Genomic DNA, 14,860 nt, shown 5'->3' with positions numbered 1-14,860 from the left:
TATTTAATTTGAAAATTATTATTTCATGAAAATACTATTTTACTAATTGGGAATTTATTATTTGTGGAAATAATATTTATTAGAGAACTAACAACTAATGAAATATATCTTAAGGTATGATTACTTATAAGTTATATTTATATCTTAATAAACTAGTTCAGTTTATATAGAAGGTAGTTAAGCTAGTTACAATTTATATAAGAGATAGTTTTATATAAAATAAGATATTTATATATGACTAGTTATATATATATATATATATATATATATATATATATATATATATATATATATAAACTAGCCATGAGAAAACTTTTGTCTTCATTATGTCATCTTTTTTCGAAAAAGCAAGAGGAGACCAAGCATGGTCTTCTTTTGAATTGTTTAATCATTTGATGTCATGCTTGGAACACAGTTGTCCATGCTTTTGCTTTATGGTCTCCTTTCACTTTTTGGCCATTATATAAGGAACGGAATGGAAGACATTTGAAACAAGTTCACGCAAGCTTCATTCTTCTTCTTCTTGGCGATGAAATCCGAGAGCACCATGCTCTTTAGAGGATTGCCAAATTTCAGAATTTGAAGGCTCTTCTTCTCCTCCATTCTCTTGCATTTTGATGCTAGACAAACCCCCTTTGTTGCTTCACCTTTGAACATATATTTGGTATATATTTCAAAGGCATATGAACAACAAATTACAAGTGAATACTAACATGTTGTGATGGTTTTACTCTTGCTTGGTGGATACTTGTAGAGAACTCTTATTTTAGAGTTTCATGTCACACTTCATCATCGTCCAACCTCCCATGAGGATCAAAGTCTTCAAAGGTTGTTATGTTTTCCCTTCTATGGTTCTTTTAATCTTTCTAACTCTTGCAAAATGATCATTGGTGGGTAAAATAGTTTTAGTTTTACTCAACAATTTTAAAGTTTCCGTTTTCAATTTTACCTGTTATGAAGTCGTATTTTTGAATAAAAACCCAACATCTATGTTTTCTCTATTGATAGCAATAAACTATGAACACCAAGAAACCCTAGATAGGGCCTATGAAAATCAGAATTAACATAAGGATTAGGGTTAAATACCTTTTGATTATTATAGAAAATAATCAAACCAAATTCTCTTGTAGTTCCTTGGAAAGCAAGCACCAAAAGGATGATGCCTCTAATGGCTCACACGCAAAACCAAAAACCCTACAATGTGGAGAAGAGGGGAGGTATGAGGGAAATTTCGTTCCTATGTCTTTAGGTAATGTATTGAACAAACATTTCAAGCCAAGAGAACCTATTTATAGTTTAGGTAACTTACAGGAAAAATAAGATTTGAATTGATTAAGTAATAGATTTAATCCTAATTCAAATTCTTTCTTTTTATGCAACCATGAGGCTTCAAGAAACCCTAGGAATCCAAAACTATTTATTTCCATTTAATATATTAAACACATAATATATTAACAAATCATTTCCCTATAATTTCAAATTAGTTTATTAACCATATAATAATCTAATTAGTTATATTTTTCTCTCCTAATATCATTTCTAGCTATTTCTGGTTACGGGGGTAACCCAAAAAGGACTTTGCTTCTAATTCAAGAATATACCGATTTAGTTATTGGCTTAGACACCTTAATCCAACACATATGATAGTAAAAAAGATCGATGATTTCATTAGAGAGTAAATATAAGTTTGATATAATGAAGAAGTAACGCATCTGTCAAAAAATACTCTCTCTCTCTCTCTCCATCTCTATATTTCTTTATCTATCTAATTAAGCCTCTTATATATATATATATATATATATATATATATATATATATATATATATATTTTATGAGAGAATAGTCAATTAGGCACCAACCAATGAGGTCAAGATACCTAAGTTAATAGCCTACACTCTGAACTTAAGTAGATGTAAATAGTCAATTCTTATACGAAGTGGTATCAAGAGATCTATATAATGAAAGCTATTCCTTATGAGGCGGCTTAGGATATTTTAAAATTGCATGAAAAGTGGTCGCTCATCAAAAAATATGACGGCAATACCCCTCCCTTCATCGGAAGGACTAAAACATCCGATTCTAACACCTGCATAACCACTTCGGATGCATAATCTTCACCCGAATTCGGCAACGAATCACCACCATGGAAGCAACATAAAGGGAAGAAACTGAAATCCACGTTCTCACGGACTCCAAAAATAGTAGATTTCGTCAACAAAATCATCGACGTCTCATTATAACCAATGCAGATGCGGGTGAGAGAAAATAGTATCTGGAGAAAAAAATTATAGCTTGGTTTATACAAAATACCGAGCAATGGAAAGTTACACTCTTTGAGGAAGAGATACGAGTGATGTAGGAAAAAAGAGAAGAAATGATATGTAGTATTTTCTTAATCCACATGACTATTGGACCAGCCATTTATTAAGAATGGTGCTTGCGATAAATTGTAGTGAAATATAGTTGGGGCATTTAAATTTCATTTAAGGCTTTTAATTGTTGTTTTAGATTTTTATAATTATCATCTTAATATTTAAACTGTTATTTCATCTTTTTTTTTACCTTTTTGTTAGTTTATGTTTTATTTAATGGAATTTTTTTAACAGCACTAGCAATAAACTAGAAATAAAACGATTACATCTGGGCCAAAAGTCAAATGTACCAGTTCATATGTCTAAGCCCTTTCACTCTAACTTTACACCACTGAAAAGAGAGGGTTTTCACCTCATTCACCAAAAATTGGACATTATAATATTTATAAGGTCACACCTTATGATCTGATGAGTCAAACATATGACACGATGATCTATCAGCGTCATCGTCTACAATTCAACAGTGCCAGCATCTCAAGTTCAACAACGCCAACTTATAATATAGTTATCTTATTGTAATCTTTTGTATATTAGATAGTTATTTTAGAGAAGTGTAGAATAGATATCAGATCCATAATCTTTTTTATAAGGATATGATCATTAGTATAGATTAGATGCAATCTCGTCAATCAAGGGATATACATGTATAGATTAGTATATATACAACATTATGGAAAACCCTAATGTGTGGTGGTGAGGTTAGTGTTCGTGGCTTTGTTTCAATCGTCTTTGTGACAAACCCTTTTTCTTGGTGAAGACAAAACCTCTTTTGTTGGTGAAAGGAACAATAGAGAACTTCTGTGTTTTTTACTTTCTGTGGATTATTTTGCTTAGATTAGTTTTGCATGTCTTATTCATACTTGAAGTGTGTCCGATCAATCACAAACCTTCAATTGGTATCAGAGTAGGTTTTTGATACACTCAAGTAATCATCGTCTTCCTTAGTTCCTAAGTCATCTGTTTGTAACAAAATTCCTCCATTTCACTAATACAACTTCAGGGAGAGCATATTCATAAACGTTTGATGAGCCATTCACCTTCTCATGGGGAGTCGAGTCAAAATAACATGAACTCTCTCAACTTAAGCTCAAGCTTTCGTAAATGTTTGATGAGTCATTCACCTTATCAAGGGGAGCATATTCATTATTATTTTCAAGGGGGCACAAACCAAAAGCCTTCAGCATTCCGCTTAAATATCAGAAGACGTTTAGTTTTCACATCATCAGATATGGGAGATTGTAAGGTCACACCTTATGATCTAATGAGTCAAACATATGACACTCTAATTTATCAGCGTCAACATCTAAGAGTCAACATCCCCGGCGTCTCAAGTTCAATAGTGTCAGCTTATAGTATAGTTATCCGATTGTAATATTTTGTATATTAGGTAGTTTTTATAGATAAATATAAAACAAATATCAGATTTGTAATCTTTATGATAAGGGTCTGATCATTATTATAGATCATATGCAATCCCATCAATCAAGAGATATACATGTATAGATTAGTATATACAATATTAGGGCAAACCCTAATGTGTAGTGGCGAGGTTAGTGTTCGTGGCTTTGTGCCAACCGACTTTGTGACAAAGTCGTCTTCTTAGTGAAGACAAAACCTCTTTTCTTGGTGAAAGAAACACTTGGACAACTTCTGTGTTATTTATTTTCTGTTGATTATTTTGCTTAGATTACTTTTGCTTTTCTTATTCATACTTGAAGTGTATCCGATCAATCACAAACTTTCACTATTAAAAATACAATCATTCCTATAGGACCAGAGGACCCATAGAAATGTTATTTTTATTGTTACTTTTTATTTTTTATTGTAAAATAGTTTAATCTAAAACAACTAAATAAATAAGTTATGTGATTTATGAGAATATTTTATTTTCTAATTTTAAACTGGCTTAGTTTAAAACAAATAAATAAATAAGTTGTGTGATTTAGGAGAAATGAATTGTGTATTGTGGACAAGTAACAAATGAGTCACAATTTATTGACTTCCTCCTCCTTAATATAAAAGAAAAGTTTTATTGTTTTCAATTTAATCGGTTGGCTTAGCTATTTTCATGTTTATATATATATATATATATATATATATATATATATATATATATATATATATATATATATATATATATATATAAAATACCATATAAAAATTACTAATGTAGATTAAACATATATGTTCGTCTATAAACATATGTGTATTCAGTTATTAACATACAAAATTTGTATGTTTAAAAATGAACATAATTATTTTTAGGAGCTTCTATGTTTCAAAATTTTACTTGGTTATATATATATATATATATATATATATATATATATATATATATATATATATATATATATATATATATATATATATATATATATATATAATCTAGACCAAATAAAACTCATTAAACCATAGAATTACACAAAAAAAAATAACTGTATACAAATATAACTATGTTAAGTTTTGAACATTTTGTATGTTCGTAATTGAACATACATATAATCATAGATGAACATGCTTGATTAATGAATATTGGTAATTTTTATATGGTTTTCAGTTATTTTGATTTTATGTTGAACTCAACTTTATATATATATATATATATATATATATATATATATATATATATATATATATATATATATATATATATATATATATTTGTGTGTGTGTGAGATTCGTTGAGAACTCATAGTTTTTCGAGAACTAAAGGTGAAACGTTAAATCAAAATTAAGTTCTTAATTGAATGATCGTCACCTTATTAGTATCATTTAATGTTTAATTTTTTGTGTTATAGGAAATATTAATAAAATGGTTTGAAAACTAACATTATAGATCAAAATTTTAAAACTTTTTTATATGAAAAACTAATTTTCAATTTTTAAAAAAATGTAGATTTTTAATATTTTTAGAAAAAAATGATTTTTAAAAAAAATGAACTTTTTTTAAAAAGCTGCAGTTTAAAAAAAAAACAACAAAATTTTAAAAACCAAAAAATGTATAAAAACTGGAATATTAAAAAAAACTATAAATTTTTTAACCAAAAATTAACCATTTCACGTGCTTATATGCATATATTTTTTTCAACTACATATATTCATATTCTTGTACTATAATGTTCGTAAGTTAATCATAAAAAAAAATCATTTTTATTTATTAATCTATAAACACAACATTACAAGTATTTTATTCGATACAAAATAAAATCTAAAAAACAAAAAATGCTACAAAGATTCAAAGTGTTATCATTTATTCGTGTCAATATTTTTCATATTTTCTTCAATTTATCACTTTGAATCTCTTTAATATTTTCCATAATTCTTCCAAGTCTACAAAAAAAAACTGATTAATGCAAAAACACTCACAAAAATGCATATGTATATATATATATATATATATATATATATATATATATATATATATATATATATATATATATATATTGTAAGATTCAGATGTGATTATATTATGTAAGATTTACATGTGATTATATAATGTAATATTCACATGTGATTGTATTGTCGAAATATTCAAATGTAAAATTCACATGAAATTTTAAAAAATAATTAACGAAGAAGACTCACACAAAATGCATGTGTGCATATAGATGTAATTTATATGTGATTCACTTGTGATTTTCATGTGAATTACATGTACTCCATATGTGATTCATTTGTGTTTTATATATGAATAATTAAATGTGATTCGTATGTGAATTACATGTGATTTATATGTAAATTATATATGATTCATATGTGAATCACATGTAATTCATGTGATTCGTTTGTTATTTACATGTGATTCATGAATTATATGTGAATCACATGTAATCCATATGTGATTCACTTGTGATTTACATGTGAATCACATGTAATCATATGTGATTTACATGTGATTCGCTTGTGAGATTAATATTAATACAATGTAATAATCACATGTGAATATCATGTAAGATTCACATTTGAATAATATAGATAAGTATATTCAAATGTGAATATATCAAAAAATATTGGTAATAATAAATATTATAAGTAAAAATGAAAGAGAAAAAAAAGTGTCAAAAATGAAATGTGAGTTTTAGACCTATCGATTAATGATGAGAAATGAGCTCTCCAAATATTGAGCTGAGAATTTGCATTTGAGCAAACTTCCACAACTTCAAATGCAATGTTTTCTCCTTCTCTATCACAATCAAGCCACAATACAAGCCATTGACACTTTATGGTATTCAACAAGCTCTCAATTCTCAATCACAATCAAGCCACAATACAAGCCATTGACACTTTATGGTATTCAACAAGCTCTCAATTCTCACACATCTGAACCAAATATATCAATCACCATAATTCATATAAAACTTAATCCACTACCATGAAAAAAAACAAGCATAAACGCATTATATTATCACCTACATTTAAAAACAGACAATAAAAAAAATAGTGTAAGTCGTTAAATATAAAACCCCAAAAAAATGTTAACTCACCCTAAAATGGAAGAAACAATTTATATGCACTTGATGTTGAAAACATTTAGCTCATAATACAATCAAGGTGCAAAACATATCACATTAAACATGTAGAGCTATTTTTATTGCTGATAAGCAAATTCTAAGAGACATGAGATATGAACAGATAAAACTCATGTATATTCCCAAAATGACATAAATGCAACTAAATTTGCTGACAATGGCACAATACAACATCATCAAGAGCAAAACACATGAACTTTTGAAATTTGGTTAGTAATAAATAGATAAAGGACAAACAATTAGCTGATTCATTAAGCAATAATACAAATTCAACAACACTAAAAAAAATTAATAACAGAAAAATGGATTAAAAGGCAAAGCCCTTTCACAATGTAATACTTTAGAGAAATAAAATGAAGAAAATTAAAGGTAGAAAGTAATGGATTGTTCCACTTAAACAACATAGTTTCATAATTAAGTGGTTTAAACTATAAACAAAACCTTTTTCAGATAACAAAATCCTATCAAGTAATATTCAATCGAAACCTAAATCCAAATTAACTAAGCATTAAAAATGAGAGTTGAAATCATCTAAAACTCACTAAATGTATCAACAAACCTTCGTACACAAAGATTCATATAAGGTATATATTTAAAATATTTTATAATTTGAGAAAAAAGAACTTATATTCTTTTCCTTTTCTGGTGAAAATAATCAAATATTATTATATTCACCAAGGTTGTAAAAATCGTTCGACGATCGACTGACGTTTAAATTATTAAAAAAATTATTTAAAAAAATAATATATCCTAAAAAAAATAAGTATTTGAAAATTTTAAATTTTAAAACTTTGAAATTTTGTAAACTCTAGTATAATATTTTAAAATTTGAAAACTAAAAAATTTGAAAATTAAAAATTTTGGTGTAATATTTGAAAATTAAAAAATTTGAATTTTTTAAATATTTCCCGCCTATAACCGCCAAGGACCGCTAAGCCTGAGTTTGACCGATTTCGATCAATTTCCGCCAAGCATCCTAATCATAATCGATTCAAGGCCGCCAAACGGTTAATCGACGATTAATCAGCCGCGAAGACCAATTTCTGCAACACTGATATTCACACACATATAGGAAGGATCATGATCAATTAAATGTCTCTTGTGTGTACAGGACTTGTTTATATATAGAAATCAATAAATACGAACATTATAAGTCAAAAATTGCTCGTAATGAAGAGACTCGATTGGACAAACGTTAGCACCAACGATGGCAATATGTGAAGTCGTATCCAGAGCTAAGATACTTCAAAATCAACAACTAACAATAAATACACGAATTAACGAAAAAACAACATTCAAAACAATCAAGTTGATGTTAAGTTCACCGGAAAACAAAGAAAAAAAAGTGAATTTAGAAATTAAAACCTTAGGGCGGGGGACTCTTGATCCTCTTTAGCAGCGGGAACGTCACGGATTTTAAAATCTGAAGTCATCCACAACCTAACGAAACTCCAAAGTCATCAACTATTCAAATCAATTCACGAATTCATGATCGACAAAAGCTTAGGATTCGCCATGGACGGTAGTGATCGTGTAGGTTTACATGGAGTCAGTTGTGGTGTGTAGGTTTTTAAGTAAGTCTGTTGACAAATTGTGAATTAAATTCATTACCATGCTAATCGACAACAAACAGGCTCTTGTGATACACTCCTGTCATTAATTCCATATTCAGATTCATTGAAGATCTAATGAAGTTGTTTATGGATCTAGTGCATTGTTGGTAATCGCAACCACCATAGTTGATTCCATCGGAGGTAGAGGCATTCATTGACGAGCAAAGGGAGAGTGATCACCTAGATCTGTTGATTCGTGGATTAAACGTCACCCGGACATTAGAGAGGACATATCCGAGAAGGAAACAGTAGATTCCAAACGATGGTGCTGGACTTTGCTGAACGATATTCGAATGGAAGAGAGATATTCGACTTTTGTTAATTGTACCTTCCTCACGTTGAAGATCGACTTCAACCTAGTGATCCATAGCACACTTTCGATGTGCTAATTCTTCAATTTGTCGTCAACAAACTAGAGATTAGGGAGTATGGTGAATGGTCGGAGACAGGATGAGAGAGAGAGAGAGAGAGAGAGAGAGAGAGAGAGAGAGAGTGTGTGTGTGTGTGTGTGTGTGTGAGAGAGAGAGAGAGAGAGAGAGAGAGAGAGAGAGAGAGAGAGAGAGAGAGAGAGAGAGAGAGAGAGACGTGATAATGGGGAGAAAAAGAGTATGGATTTGGTTTGACTTGAATGGATTCAATCTGATTTAGGGGTTAAATTATGTTATCCCAAAATACCCATGGTTAATTTTTGTTTTGATAACCTTACAAATTCTTTTTTATAAGTATTTACAAAAGCACCATAAATCATCCCGACTTTCTATTACTTTGATGTAATGACTTTTATTTGGTTCTTAGGTTCTCATAAAACTATGAGTTATCAAATTATTATTTATTATATATATATATATATATATATATATATATATATATATATATATATATATATATATATATATATATATATATTTCTCTTTAGGCAGATGATACAAAATTTTAACTGGATTTCATTCATATCTTCGTACCCAGAACATTATACGATGAAAATGTAATATATATTATGAAAAGGGCAGACATCAATCTCTCACAAATTAGAGATGAAGGACCTGCTTTTCAAACACTCCACCCTTTTGTTGCTTTCTGTCTTTCTTGTCTCCTTGTCTTTCTTTAGCTCTTTTTTCCTTCTTTTCTTTCCTTTACTTTCCTTTCTCTCCTCATTTTCGAAGTGGTACTGATTCTCTTTCACTAGCTCCCATTTAAAAACACAGTTATATTAAAATGAGTAGTATATATATATATATATATATATATATATATATATATATATATATATATATATATATATATATATATATATATATATGTATATATATATATATGCTGATACATACATATATAAATATACGCTTGTCATCAAATTCTAGTGTGGTCTTCCCAAAGTGAACTCCAGATTAGGCTTCTTGGGGCTTGATGAGCTCACTTCTGACAAACGCTCATAATGCGGGCCTTTTAAATTCATATCCTTCTGAAAGATCGTTTACCATGAAAACTGCATCAAGTTATAATATACCATAATGAAAGAAAGAGCACATAACTATATATGTATGTGCATGTGTAGTGTTTAATTAACATGAGATGTGGTAATGTTTCTGAGAAAAAGCTAGCTAGCTAAGTGAAAATCATAATCTAAAGAATCGTGTTGTAATTAATGTGTTCATATGGGTATTTATAGATATTATTCCCTTAGTTGATGCACTTTTGTTTTGTAATTCGGTAATTTTGGTTCTTCAATGGCGTCATCATATGATATATATTAATGTTATTACCTCTCAAAAATACTAAGTGGACACTCTTCAAGGCATTAAAAATCTATTCATATTGTACTTTATATATCATGAATCTTCTTTGTTTTGTTTGCCTATAAGGTTTATAATGCAGCTAGCACCCTTTACCCTGGTTTTCTCTTAATAGCTTTAGCTTAAAGATGGGTGTGATTGACCAAAAAATAATTTGGTGACTTGAATCAGCTTTTCAAAAGCTTTGTTCTTTCTTTCTTTCTTTCTTTCTTTCTTCAATCTTTACATAACATTCTCATGGATTTTGGAATACATTTATATCTTCCCATGCAAAAGCATAAAACTACTATTATCAGATAAAAGAGTGTATGAAAAGTAGCAAAAGGAGATTTACTCACTTATTAAATTATTTAAGTAATTTGAAAAGATGAATTAAAAATTCATATATACCTCAAGATATAGTTTGTTTCCTTCGGAATCTCTATGTTCTCCATGCAACCAAGCCTCCCTGCTAGAAAGATCAGTAAATTAACGAGGGAATATTTCCAATCAGTGGTAAGTCCATATGGAAATCGAACTCTCAAAAATGCTATCTACCATGTTTTATTTATACCCAGTTTCTCATTTATATTTTTTTGTAGATAAATCCAAAAATCAACCCATGTGAAATGCCATTACTCATACACACCAAGATACAATAGAGGACGAAAGGGAAGTTTACAACACATAGAGATAAACAGCTGAGAGAAGGTAAGAGAAAGGTTCGAATTTAACAGATTTGCATCCACAATTTTTTCACAAAAGAGATTAACTTTGAAACCCAATTATACACGTAGTTTAAAATGGAAGAACCTGATATATATATATATATATATATATATATATATATATATATATATATATATATATATATATATATATATATATATATATATATATATATGCAGATTATTTAAGTATTTATGTTGAAGTTATGTTCGTTATATTATACGTAAATGAGATTAGTAAGGCTAGGGTTGATGTAACTATAATTTGCAGGCCACAAAACCTTAATATTTCATGGGTTGTCCTGAAATTTGATAAATGGTTGAAAAGTACTGTTACATATTTGCTTTTATGAATGGTATATGATATGGAAAAGCCTAAAGTTGAAAAGTTGCCATCAATAATTTTTCGTAATATATGTCCACATAAAAAACTTTTCCTTTTCCTCTGTGTGTGTGTGTGCAAGGGTTGGGTGTCATCCTTTGGGGTGAAGATTGTACCAATTATTTCACCACAAAAAAGTTTCTTTACATATAATAAAATAACACGTAAAATTCAACAGCTGAGAAAAGTTTTCACCTTGAAGAATTGCTCCATAGACCATACTGACAATCTTTCTCTTGATGAACACTAGACCTTCCTCCATGTTCCGTTGATAACTGATCTGTCGGTCTTGGGTTACGAATATCAAACATGATATCGTCAGAATTATCCCCAGATGACCCATTCTCGTAAATATCAGATTGCCCTAATTAATATTTCATGGAAATTAATTAACCACTTCGGGTTAATAATTAAATAAATAAATATGATGACAAACTATATATCACTGTGAGATAAAAATGGAGTCCAACATAATTAAGTTCAACAACAAAACTTTACCTGAAGACACAGGAGCTCGATCAGTTGTCTTTACTGTTCGGTACATCTGCAACACAATAAAATGAAACCAACAATAAATTATGGAAATTATAATAATTTCTTCTCCTTATAAAACATTTTTATATTGAGTTGTCTCAACATTTCAAAAAATTTAATTTCACGCACAAGATTACTATTTAGTTGTGTTGCATTTCCTGAAACAATTTATTATATTACAACACGATTTCAATTTCAATGAATCCTATGTAATGTTTAAGTAGTACTTCTCCTTTTTATCTCATTTTCACCGTATTATAATAATACAAAAAATATAGAAATGTCTATATATGATGCATTGTATATGTAAAATCAGAAGTACTAACATGAGTAAATGATGAACAGTACATGACGGTAGCATATGCGATAATGCATTGACAATGTTTGTGTGTGTGTATATATATATATATATATATATATATATATATATATATATATATATATATATATATATATATATATATATATATATATGCGTGTGTACAAATGTAAGACTGACCAACTGACTTAACTATGGTTGATAGATGTAATGCATGGTTAAGACAGAAACCACATGTGATGCTAGACATATACAAACATATCATTGACAAATGATGGCGTTTTTGTACTCTCTCATATCTCAAGTTTTCCTCTGAAAAAGGATAAAAATATTCAATTCAACCCCTCACGGTGTAGACTTGTGTTGGGTTGGACCCTATGACTGTGTTTTCAATTCCTCGGGCTTTGTCTTACTATGCATCTCTCTCTCTCTCTCTCTCTCTCTCTCTCTCTCTCTCTCTCTATATATATATATATATATATATATATATATATATATATATATATATATATAAATTAAAACCTTATGACTATTAATATTATACATGTCTAAATACATGGATGGTTCGTAATTTTAAGCAAAAAGCTGAACTGATAAGCTATGTTTATGCAGAAGGATCAGATCTGGTAGTAGTAGCAGGAGAGAGACAAGTGCCAAGGATTAGAGATGCCTCTCTGCAGCTATAAATGCATTGGAAATTGTAATTCTTTAAAATTATATGGAAAGTATAAATAAGTTTCTTCTAATAATGCAAAGTGCGCCTTACAGTGCTAAAGTCAAAAAGAAAATAAAATCTGAATCTGGATGCATATATATATCCAAGATTTCAGTATGAAGGTGCTCTGGGAGTGTACGTACTATGTATTTACACACTAGACAGACAATGCATCTTGCAAAGTAATTATGTTTTTGTTCTTCTAAAATATTAAAGTAAATATAACAAAAATATTTCAACTTATTGGAGAAACGGAGGGTAAATTAACCTGCAAGTGAGATTTAACATGTGACAAAGTTAAATCTTTCACATCCATTAGCTCAAGAACTGACTTGGGTGTTGCTCCTAAAATCATTACACAAACCAATTATATGATCAGTGTATGAAAATGCAATAAGAAGAAACAGTAATTCTAAGAAGAAGAAGAAGAAGAAGAAGAAGAAGAAGAAGAAGAAGAAGAAGAAGAAGAAGAAGAAGAAGAAGAAATTTAGACAATATATACTTTCATGGCCGCCTAAAAGCTCAACAGCATGGACAAAGCGAGCATGAAGGGTAGTCGTCCAGCGCATCCTCGGAGCCCTCATACTGCGTTTGGAGGGGAACCTCGATGATAAAAATCTTGATCGGACAATATTGTTAATATTATTGCTATGAATTAGAGAACTGGTGGTCGTAGAATTAGTGCAGGAATCTAACGAAGGCTGGTTCTTATGATGCGGATTGGCCATTATCGGGAAATTGGGAGGGGTATTCTGGTAATAAACAGGAATTCCTCTTATAGGTCTCAAGAAACCTAATTCTGAACTAAACCCAGCCTGATGATGGTGTTGGTGATGTTGGTAAGGATACATGTTTGATGATGATGATGTGTTGGTGTTTTGAGTAGAGAGGAGATTGTGGAAATGGGTGAGGTCGGAATTTGTAGAGTGAATATTAGGGTTCGACAAGGAAAGCCCGAAAGAGGGTTCTGGTCTTCTTGTTGAGCCATGTTGTTGCTGCTGTTGCTGTTGTTGGTGTAGTTGTTGAGAGTTAAAAGCTCTTTTCCATAGATTTCCCAAATCCAAATCATGGTGATCTTGATCAGATGCTGTTGATGATGTTCTCCAAGCTTTTGAAGTGGGTTTGCTGGTGGGTGGACTGATTTGAAGAGACAAGTCTGGTTGTGCTGGAAAGAGCTCCATTTCAGCTACCAAGTTCTCTACTTTTCTCTAACCTTCCTTCTGATCGGCAAAAATGGCTAACACTCGAACCAGTAAACAGAAGGAAAGATATAGAGGTCTAGAAGGCCATGATAATTACTTGTTCTCTCCTCCCTAGCTTGTTCTTGCTCCAATCTTGAAGGTTGTGAACCTTGGATATGGTGGTCTTGTGAGGTTAAAACGATGAGGGGTTTGTTTCTGTTATGTGTGATCTATGTTTTGAAAGTATGATGATGAAGGGTTTCTCTCAAGATTTCTTGAGATGGGATTTGTCTAATCAATGGTGAATTGGGAGTAGTTGTGGAGTTCTTGAGAGAGAGAGAGAGAGTGGGGGTGAGAGATGACAAGGTATTAAGTGAATGGTTGCATCTTTTATGTGAAGTATATGTGAGAAAATGACACTTGAAGAGACGGGAGAGAGAGAGAGAGAGAGAGAGAGAGAGAGAGAGAGAGAGAGAGAGAGAGAGAGAGAGAGAGAGAGAGAGAGAGAGAGAGAGAGAGAGAGAGAGAGAGAGAGAGAGATGCTTTCTTTTATGTGGACGTGGGAGTAGGGAAAGAAGAAAGGAAGAAAAAAAAAAGATGAGAAAGGAAAAAAATAAAAATAAAAATAAAAAAAAGGTAAATACGTTAGAGAAATGATTCCTTTACCATCTTTTCCTTTTCTTCTTATTTTTTCCTTTTTATATTTAATATCTAT

General features: G+C 30.1%; 1 protein-coding gene across 4 annotated transcripts; it reads right to left on the bottom strand.

Annotated features, from left to right (window-relative positions):
• Positions 1 to 9,438: 9,438 nt before the first annotated feature.
• LOC111884118 (probable transcription factor KAN2) lies at positions 9,439 to 14,574 on the bottom strand. Of its 4 annotated transcripts, none has more exons than XM_052769194.1 (7): positions 13,467 to 14,571; positions 13,233 to 13,309; positions 11,895 to 11,940; positions 11,592 to 11,760; positions 10,698 to 10,758; positions 9,843 to 9,976; positions 9,439 to 9,696 (listed from the first exon to the last, which is right to left on the bottom strand). In XM_052769194.1, the coding sequence occupies exons 1-6, from the start codon at positions 14,143 to 14,145 to the stop codon at positions 9,872 to 9,874; spliced, it is 1,137 nt and encodes a 378-aa protein (XP_052625154.1). In that variant the 5' UTR covers positions 14,146 to 14,571; the 3' UTR covers positions 9,439 to 9,696; positions 9,843 to 9,871. The 4 variants fall into 4 exon arrangements, with proteins under 4 accessions (XP_052625154.1, XP_052625155.1, XP_023736206.1 ...); XM_052769195.1 differs by having other exon boundaries at positions 10,698 to 10,755; positions 13,467 to 14,566; XM_023880438.3 differs by lacking the exon at positions 9,439 to 9,696 and having other exon boundaries at positions 9,863 to 10,000; positions 13,467 to 14,574.
• Positions 14,575 to 14,860: the final 286 nt, after the last annotated feature.

Source organism: Lactuca sativa, chromosome 3, assembly GCF_002870075.4.
Source record: "Lactuca sativa cultivar Salinas chromosome 3, Lsat_Salinas_v11, whole genome shotgun sequence".
NCBI lineage: Eukaryota > Viridiplantae > Streptophyta > Magnoliopsida > Asterales > Asteraceae > Lactuca > Lactuca sativa.
This window is presented reverse-complemented; position numbering and strand designations above follow the sequence as displayed.

Bases quoted from the DNA above. Each gene is read 5' to 3' on its own strand.
- LOC111884118 (XM_052769194.1), bottom strand. From the start codon at position 14,145: ATGGAGCTCTTTCCAGCACAACCAGACTTGTCTCTTCAAATCAGTCCA. The intron at 11,941-13,232 runs GTTAATTTACCC...ATTGTGTTGCAG, and splicing joins ATGTTAAATCTCACTTGCAG to ATGTACCGAACAGTAAAGAC. The intron at 10,759-11,591 runs GTGAAAACTTTT...TGATCTTTCTAG, and splicing joins CTATGGAGCAATTCTTCAAG to CAGGGAGGCTTGGTTGCATG.